Here is a 9,839-nt window from a genome sequence, read left to right on the forward strand (position 1 = left end):
TTGATACGTTTTCTTCTAACATAAAAGCCAATTCAAAGTACAAGTTTTCCTAGAGTAAAAAATAATGCTTGGTAAGCCAAATTATCGAACGTGTTATTCATAAGAGATAGAGTGGTATTAACTTATAATTACCACTAGAGATATTTAAATTTAGAAATCAATAATTGCTACAAAGAAGGTGTCATTCATAAGAGATAGAGTGGTATTAACTTATAATTACCACTAGAGATATTTAAAATTTAGAAATCAATAATTGCTACAAAGAATAAGAATAGTCAAGAAAAAGTAACATTTGTTCTTCTCTCTTTTTATTTTTTTAAAGAAAATTGGATTATTTCGAATGATTACTTAACTTAGATTTGGTCAATTAATTAAAAATTCATCAAATTGAAATTTGATTTCGACAAAATGTAAAGCATTAGTCCTTCTATTGTAACGTTGTGTATTATTTAAGAAAAAGAAAACGAGAGTCGTATTCTCAGTAGTTAAATAATCTTTTGAACCTTTAACTAAAGGTCATTGATTTTAAAAATTTTATCAAATAATGTTGTCGCTTAACTTCGTAAAACAATATTTTCAAAAAAAAACCAAAAAAACCAAACAGGACGAAACTCATTTTTGAAGTAACTCACTCACAAATATTATGGACTGTTTGGTAAACAAAAAATATAGTAGTCATTTTGAATTTCGTTTCTGTGTGGACACAAATGAAAAAGTTTCAAAAGAATCTAACAACTCAAGGGCCATAATTCATTAACCAAAACATGGAGGGGGCAATTTAACAGAAAAAGAAAGAATAAGGAAAGTGACAACCACCAATTATTACATACTGTGGAAGTCCGCGGTCAATTATTTCTGTAATGTTTGCCCAAAAAAAACAAAGGAAAATTATTGTTTCTGTATTATTTCGCAAAATTAATAAAAAAAATTAAATTTATTAATGGTAGAGCAAAGTGTTTATATTTGCCCTTTCCTCTGAAACCACGGAGGCGTTAGAGAAGACCAGAGAGAAGAGACCTGAAAGGTGATCTTCCTCTGCATCTGTCTCTCTCCCTCTCTTTCTCTCTCCCTCTCTTTCTCTCTCTAGAAACACTCAAGTTTTTAGATTTGAGAGAGAGAGAGAGATAGGAAGTACTTCTCACCAAAGCTGCACTGAATTTGGCAAAAAATATATATAAAAAAAAAATCCCTTTCCTACTTGCTGGATAATCCATTGCTTCTACTTCACTCCCTCTAAGTTTTGCAGAAAACCCTCTCTCTCTCTCTCTCTCTCTCTGTTAAGATCTCCAATCTTTCCTGGTTTCCTAAAGAGTCAAGAAAAACCCTTTTCTCTGCACTCGGTCTTCCTCTGCTTTTTCGACAATCCCACCTTTAATTCAGCTAAAAAAAAATCACAAATCATTCAATTTAGCAAAAATAAGGGAATCTGAACATAACCCAGTTGCAGATTTTCCCGGAAAATGGAGAACATTTCCGGGAAAAAGCGACCCACAATCAGTCTCTCACTTTTTACTACTTTTTCCGAGTCAATTTCCTCTGACAAGTGCCCCAATTCAATCAAATCCCCCCGAAATTTCCAAGAGGGGGTTGTTGGGCTTGGAATAGTGGCTGCCATGACTGATTTGGGCAAACCCAATGAAGTGGCTTTGTCTGACAAGTCGCCTAGGTCGAGCCCAATCCCCATAGTCTCTGCAGCTAAGCCTGCAGCTAATTTCAGAGGTGGATTTTGTGTGGAGAGGGCAGGGGCTGTGGTGGATGAATTGTCCGAGAGCTATACATGTGTGATTTCGCATTTCGGAAACAATTTGACATCGAAAAAGGTTTATTTCGATGATGAGCCGAGTGGGGTTGTGGATGATCCTAATGCTGGCGTGGTGGTGGCCTCTGGGGTGTTCTATGTTTCTCCACTGAGTGTTGGTGAAGTGGGAAGAGAGTTTTGGGCCTCGGATTTTCTCAGTAGTTGTTATCTTTGCAAGAAGCAGCTTCATGGGCTGGACATTTTCATGTACAGGTAAAAGAAAAACAAAAGTCATACATACATACACACATATATACTTACATATGTATTTAAGTTCTCTTGATGTATTGTTATGAATTAAATCCCTTTTGATTATTCATTTCGGTGAAGCATGATTTAGGAAATTGTGGATTTTGAACCATGTTGATGGTTTTGATTACGGGCTAATGTTTGGCATATTGATTATGTTGTCTTAGTGGGAGATTGTGTTTTGAATGGATTTGAACTTAGGCTGATGGTTGTTTTATTAGCATGGATGAATTGACCAATTCTTGGAGATGTATGATGCATCGGTTTTGTTCAAGTTTACAAGTAGATTTTAAGTTCAAGAATGATACCGTAGATGCTGAACAAACTGGCCAATCCTTTACATAATTTTTGATCTATGGTAAGCTGTCGGTCTAGGCAGGAGGATGTTACTCATGGATCTGCATCAGCAGCTTTATCATTTCTCCCCATATTAGTAATCTTTTCTTTTGAGTAGAGGGTTACCTTTCGTGGCATGATTTTGAGGTTTAACTGTTTTAAGTTATGGTTTGTCCTTGAATGGTACTTGAATCACTTTATTCCCGTATTAGGTCATCTCCTTTGGTCCTTTACGTTGTGTGCTTGAATTCATGCAGAAGATGTTCAAATATTGTTTTCTTTTGAGAATAATTTTAGGTTTTAAGTATTATTTCAGAATGTTACTGGAAATCCTTATGTGATTGTTGTGTTCTCTCTATTGTCCTCGACGAAATGTACAGCTTGGTTAAGCTGATATTCCATTTCTGGTGTTGTCGTTGTGCCAACTTGTAATGGTACTCTCAGTAAGCTTTTGAAGAGTAAGATACAAGTATGCCAGGAAAAGTAATTTAAGTCGGTCATTCTCTGTTGGACTTAAGTACTCTAGCATCAATAAGTAGCTTGTGGATTGGTTTTCGCTCTCAAGTCCTTAACTTAGGTTCTCGTTGATTGTATTGAAACCGATTCATTTTCAGAAAATTAAGCAAAATCATTAGTGACAATGTCTTGATCTTGTGAATATATCAGTATAATTATTTATGCCAGGCTGTACACCAATCATTAGTTTGTTAATTTGATGTCATTAGACTGTTGCATGCTTAAGAAGTAATGCCATGTTTGTTTTCTCTTGAGACTCATTGGAACATGCATCTTTAGAAACTTAGGATGGAATGCCAGCTCCAAGCTGTTTCCTTAATGAACACTTACAAGTTACATCTTTGATTGCAGTCATTTGGTTTTATAGTATTAAAGATTCCGTCGAGTTAATATGTGCGTATATATTAATTATTATAACTTTCTTACTAGTACTCCTATAAGAAAGTGGTCATTTCCTTTGGAAAAAAAATAAAAAAATTGGTCACTGCTTTTACCATGGTGTAGGATCACCACTCTACTTAATGGATCCACCTGTTATACAAGTACCGTTCCCCTAGACCCCATGGTCCAAGAAAATTGAGGTAACCCACCGTTTGATCTTATTCCAACAGTGGAGGAGAAATTACAACAACAAAAGTTAAATGACCACCGATTGTTGGATTAAGATCAAACGTTGGGTGACCACAATTTCCTTGGACCATGTGGTCTTGGAGAACGGGTCTGCCTATTATACATAGTGTATGGTTAAGTTTTTTGTAATAAATAAAACCATGCTAGTTACACGTAGATAGCATTGAGTAGGATGGTGAAGTTGTACATTAATTGAAGGTAGTGAGCAAAGTTGTTCTCTTCTTAACTTCTGAGCAAAAGTTGGAGAATCAGTGGCCTTTCAGTTGTGTAGCATTCATAATTTGGAGAATCGTACTAACAATTAATAATTCTACTGCTTTCTCTTATGTACTTAAATTCTTCTTTTTCCTGCACAAACGCTGTGAGAAATTGCCTTAGATGGTGTAATATCTTACGATATCTTTTGAAATCGGATGAGCCTCTATTGGAAATTTAGTTCACAGTTCATAGAAAGCTCATCGATGAATTATGTGTGAAAATTCTCAAAGTCTTAGAATCCTGAAAGTGCAGCTTTCCGAAAGGACATACGCATTATGTTAATAGAGAGAACACTATTGGAGAAAGATTCCAAACTCCATGCTGGTGAGATATTTTGATGCAATTATTGATCGAGAAAATTCCAGCTGGTTTTGTTTTTGTTTCAATTTCTGAGTATTTAGATCTCGTAATTGAGATATTTTACGATAGATAGCGAAAGAACTTTATTTCAGAATTGTGGTCCTTGTTTGCTACTGCATCTGGTGTTGACTTTGTTTTTTCCGAATGGTAGGGCTATGAACTAGTCAATTTGAAAATGGGGGATGGGTCTTTGCAATATGCTTGGCATCTTCTATATCCTTTGATGTAACTTAGATTCTTTCTTCAGGGGTGAGAAAGCATTTTGCAGCGCCGAGTGCCGTGACAAGCACATTCGAAGCGATGATCATAAAGAGAAGTGCAGATCCGAAGCATTGAAATCGCTTGAGTACTCGGTGTCTCCCTGCTCCGGTCCGCTCGTCTTCTTATCCGGGGTTGCTGTGGCATGAAAGTACCAATACCTATGTAGTAAATAATACAAGAAGGGATGGGAAAGATGATACGAATAAATTGGGACAAGGTTCAAGCAGGCACTCTATACAGTCTACAATTCAATTTGCAAGAATTTTTTTACAATTCAATTTGCAAGAAAGGATTGGACAAGTTGTATTGAGAAATTGGGAAATCATATAACCTGAGGGGGAGATTTTTACCAACTTTGAAGATGGGGGATTTGGAGTTAAGTCTGTCATGCATTGAGTCAGTTATAATAATTATGTTTCAAACTCGCTATCCTTGAAACTTCTTATCTAGAAATGGAGAAGATCGTCATTAGACCGTAGTGTTAATTAAGTATTGTTTTAATCGTATGGATTTTGTATCATTTTTATTTTAGAAGTCTTTTCAAAACTACATTGCATTGAAATATGCGGAAATGAATGATTGATATTGAAAACAATATATCTTAACAGATGTGACAATCAACTTTTTAACAGCTAAAATACTTACAACATTAAACGATATGTAATATTGAGGCCACCCCATTTTTTGGGATGATCTGCTAGTTTCTGTGGACATGATTCGGCCTAGTCTATTTATATGGTAATATTTAAGCCAGTGAAAGTCCAGCCAATTTGCAGTCCATTTATTGGACAACTCTGCCAACCGAAATATCCTGTCTTGTCAACAAGCGTTTTAGAGTCAAACACGACACGGAAGAAATTCATTGTAACGAACCAACCCAGCTACGTACTCTTTACCAATTCAAATTACTAGTCAATTCCAATCGAATTCTTTTAATCCCGAAAACCTAAAAATAACTTCTCATTCTACAAAGACTCATCCTTGCATGAATAAGACGACATGTGTTCTTCATAAAACACTAATCGACCAAGTTTTTGCTAAATTTTGACCACTAAATTTGAATCATTTAACGCTGTCACCAATTTAACAAATAATGAATTGCATTGTAGTTAATGAGCAGCAATTAGTAAAACAATCACATTTAGACTTCGACGTCGGGAGCTAGTACATTGTGATGTTTTCTATGAATCAAGTTCAACTTAGCATAAAAAACCAAAGAAAATCAACAACAAAGAGGCAAGCGAAAACTTCATCGAGCTCCAAGTAAAATCTAGTCCTCAACCTGCCAAATAGTATTCAAATGCAATCACTAAATCAGTTGTTCAAAAAATAATAAAGTTAGACTAGAAGATGGATCCAAAAAATCAATTTTATGAGCACTCTCAAAGAATCAGATGACAATTGGTGACCATGTTGGAAATAATAAGATTCTCTATTAAATTTTGTTGTGAACATCGCGTTTAAGAAGGAAAAATAGAAGACGAAAAAACTCAGAAATTGAAAACAAAATAACCATGACAAATGACACCAAGAATTAACTGTGGCTTAGCTATATATGCCTACGGCCACGGGGCAACAACAACAATCTTTCACTATATCAATAATGAGTACAACATATAATCTTGCCAAGCCTCTAGGATTAGACTTGACGAAAAACCTAAAAGACAAGAACAAGATACTAGTACACTCTTATCTCCTTTATTTTCTTTTGCACACACTTTGCCCATCTCTCACTCTTTGACACCTTGAGTCGGTACACAACTTATTGTTTTGCTCCAATTCAAAACTAGTGAAACAGCCCCTTTATATAGACATAATAAAGGTCTTTTTCAATAACGATTACTAGTCCTAATTGGAATCTAGTAATGAATCCTTCTCTAACTGAGAAACTAACTCCAATTGGGTAAGCAACTTCAATTGGGTAAACAATTAAAATTGGGTAGGCAATTTAATATGAGAAAACAATTTAAACTGGGTAAACAACTTCAATTGGGAAACCAACTCCAATTGGGTAAACAATTTAATCCTCTAAGACTATAAATCTAATAGACTTAGACAACTCATCATGGTTGGAAAAACCCAACAAATTTCTCGTTAATTCTGGAAGCAGTAATTAAGCCTATGCCAAGTGAATCCCATATATTTACTTCCTCTCAACTGCGCCAAATTATCAGCCTTCCCACCCCCACGAGGCTGTCAGCAGGACATGGCTCATATACTAACACTGCATAGAGAAGACAACTTGAAACCACTAGGTTACTTATGACCATGCAACTTCACTTCCTCTAATACGAAAAAATCATCCAATATCGTGGAAGCTAACCAGACACGACAGATTGTTCATCTGATATCAGTTAACCCACATCCCCATTTTAAGAACTCATAAACCATGATACAAATGGAACACAACAGAAATATGACTCCAAATCACTGCATAAGTGGTCAGCTACGGGAAGCGCAATTTCATAGTCAAAATGAATTATTATATGAAATGCTTTATTTGATGTTTCACAGATAAAGGCTTTGTTGTTGTTGATGTTTCACAGATATGCTTTTTTAAAATAGAATGAAAACACCAATACCAATTATAAGATAGAGTAAGATGGGTAGTGATATGCATGTCTACTAGGAGCTTTTATAAACATCAATTACCCTTCCAAAGTTCATGTGCGTCCAATCTCCACTATTAAGCCCATCAAAGCTCTTTTCCTGCCAGTAGTGTTGATTATTTCTCTTAGTTCAAACTTCAGATATCTACCAAGCATGGAATTATAGTCATAACTTTTTCCATTTCTTTGATTTTACTCTCTAACTACGCTCTGAGTTCACATAGCACTAAAATCTTCCATCCATAACTTTCTGCAAAATGCTCCTCTTAGAAATCTACTTTATGGCTCCATTAGGTTCCGATCGACTTACTCACTGACACACACACCCCATTATAAATTATTATATCAGCAAATGCATATTATAAAGATTTTCTGCCTAGTTTTGTTGAAAAGAATAAATAACCAAGGCCAACATCCTTTCTATGCCTGGAAAGAGGCTTAAAAGGGTTGAGGTTCGACCCTAAAACCAACTGGCAATAGTAGTAGCCCAACTCCTTATATAACCATGCAAAAGTCCCTTAACTTTTCGATGTAGGACAACTGCCCACATCCTCACATGCCTAGATCATAACAATGAACAATCTACATTGGTTTTTCAGTTATTCCCATTTTGTACAGACCCAAGTAACGTCACGATGTGCTGCAATTGACTCCCGAAATTCATGTCAAAAATGTAAACTTGCTTCTTTTAATTGCACTTATGACCAAAACCCACATAGAAAATCGTTGACATTGGTAAATTGAACATATCATAATCATTTGCGATAATTTTGAAATTGTTGAGATGGGTATTGGGTAATAATCATTTCTGAAAATAATTGCGATGAAGGGGTCGGATGCCAATGTATAAAACTATCAGAAATTCAACCAAATCACAGATACAATAGATTAGATTAAAACAACGAAATTAAAAGTAAATAAATATTAATACCTGAGCGGGATGATGATTCGGGTCTGGTGACAAAGAACGCTCAAGGTTCACAATTCTACCTTCAAGAGCATCAAACTTTTGCTTCACCTACAAAATCCCCCATAGAACAAAAAATGAAACCTTTGAAAAGGGGGAGAGAGAGAGAGAGACAACGAGAGTTGATGGGTTACGTACATCAGAGGAAAGAGCGAAACGGTCGACGAGAAGATCTTTCCACACGAGGTGAGAAATTGCAGCTCCTGTCAGCGAAAACCCAACACCGAACCAGACCAAACGAGTTCGTATCATCTTTCTTTTTGGTTTTCCTTTTAGGGCTTCGAGAATCTCTGAAATCTTACGAGCGCTATGTGTGCGCTGATCAAATGAAACGCAGCAAGGAATATGAATCTCTGAAATCCACAATCACAATCCAAAAACGGGGAATATATTTCGGAATAAAAAAAAAAAAAAAAAATAAAAATAAAAAAAAAACCTAACCGAACTTTTTTGGTTCGGTTTCAAATTTAGAGCTTCAAAAACTAAACTGAATCAAACCAAATTGAATCTTTTTACATTTTATGAATGTATATCTATGATGTTTCTTTTGTTAATCTTTGTTGCCGAGGTTGAAATTAAGACTAGGGTTTTCTTAAGGAGCATACTTGATTCAATTAGGACGATATTCGATTGGTTATAAAAGAAAGTTTTGGAGGACTTTGGAACTTAAAAGAACTTCTTTATTTGTTTGTTTTTGGAATGGATATGGTGATCATTTTTCTTTGCAATTGAAGTTATTGATAGAATATGTTTGGCTTATATGATCAAGTAAATGTACAACTCTATCTTTCCACTTTTCCTATTTTCTTATTATTAGTCTACAAATGCAAGCGTCTTTTCTAATTTTCATATTAAAGAAAGATCAAGTTTTATAAAATAAAAAACCGAAACCGAATCAAACAAACCAAAAATCGAAAGAAAACTAAACCCAACCAAATGAAACCGAACCCACCCCCAATTACATAACGACCATTAAATATAGGATTAAATTAACAATAAAACTAAAACTTTATTAATAAACCTACACCCCAATAATCAAACTCTTATCATGCAATTTTTCTCCTACGTACTATTCTGGCTAAAACATCAAGTCGCCATCATAGACAAAATAATCTCTTTTTGAGGGAAGGATAGTGATTTTGAGGATAGTAATTTTGAAGTTTTAGATTCTCTGTATAAATCGATTTATGCAACTTTTTCTCTTTGTTTGATTTCAATTATTTAAACAAGAAATATCGATTATATTAATAAAAGCTACATGAAATGAGTTCACTGTTATTTTAACATGTAAATCCCATAATAAATTGTGATGTACATCTTGAATTTGTTTATGACAATTTATTTTTTTCATTTTCATTTTTGCCACGAGCCTTGGGGCTCTCAAACGTCTGTGCATCGTCAATAATGCTGCACACAATAGCTATGCCTAAGCAAAGGCAACGCGAATCGGCGAGAAAACAGTTGAATTTGAACATCCTCATGATTACGATTGAAAGATCGAGTAAACCACATCCACAAACCCTAAATTGTAATCATGATAGTTGGATTTTAATCGTCAACAGAATCTCAAATTAGCTCTAGATTTCTTACTCGGTTTTCCCCCCCAAGCGCCAACACATGTTACCAAGAACGACTCAACAAAACTGATTAGGCAAACGGGGATCGAGCAATTGTGCTCCAAATTCCCAATCGGAAACCCTAACACTAACCCTAGTTTTCCCCTCATTTCGTTGTTGTTGGAATTTGGTTAATCTCATTTATTAGAGAATGTGTTAAAATGTGAGGTATAACCACTTTTATGTAGTGGCGTGGCTGTCCTGACAAATTACACAAATACCCTTAATTCAATAGAGAG

General features: G+C 35.2%; 2 protein-coding genes across 3 annotated transcripts; one reads left to right on the forward strand and one right to left on the reverse strand.

The window, feature by feature from the left end:
* Positions 1–973: 973 nt before the first annotated feature.
* Positions 974–4,893, forward strand: LOC103959403 (FCS-Like Zinc finger 14). The gene is made up of 2 exons (XM_009371753.3): positions 974–2,011; positions 4,395–4,893. The coding sequence occupies exons 1-2, from the start codon at positions 1,461–1,463 to the stop codon at positions 4,552–4,554; spliced, it is 711 nt and encodes a 236-aa protein (XP_009370028.2). The 5' UTR covers positions 974–1,460; the 3' UTR covers positions 4,555–4,893.
* A 628-nt stretch (positions 4,894–5,521) lies between these two features.
* Positions 5,522–8,600, reverse strand: LOC103959401. 2 transcript variants are annotated; one of them, XM_048591906.1, is made up of 4 exons: positions 8,123–8,600; positions 7,949–8,035; positions 7,061–7,117; positions 5,522–5,690 (listed from the first exon to the last, which is right to left on the reverse strand). In XM_048591906.1, exons 1-4 carry the CDS (start codon positions 8,234–8,236, stop codon positions 5,679–5,681), a joined length of 270 nt encoding a protein of 89 aa, XP_048447863.1. In that variant the 5' UTR covers positions 8,237–8,600; the 3' UTR covers positions 5,522–5,678. The 2 variants fall into 2 exon arrangements, 1 of the variants encoding a protein (XP_048447863.1); XR_007261052.1 differs by lacking the exon at positions 7,061–7,117 and having other exon boundaries at positions 8,123–8,559.
* Between the last annotated feature and the right edge of the window lie 1,239 nt (positions 8,601–9,839).

This window comes from the organism of the source record quoted next, unplaced genomic scaffold (genome assembly GCF_019419815.1).
Source record: "Pyrus x bretschneideri cultivar Hongxiangsu unplaced genomic scaffold, Pyrus_bretschneideri_v1 Contig36, whole genome shotgun sequence".
In the NCBI taxonomy this organism is placed as follows: domain Eukaryota; kingdom Viridiplantae; phylum Streptophyta; class Magnoliopsida; order Rosales; family Rosaceae; genus Pyrus; species Pyrus x bretschneideri.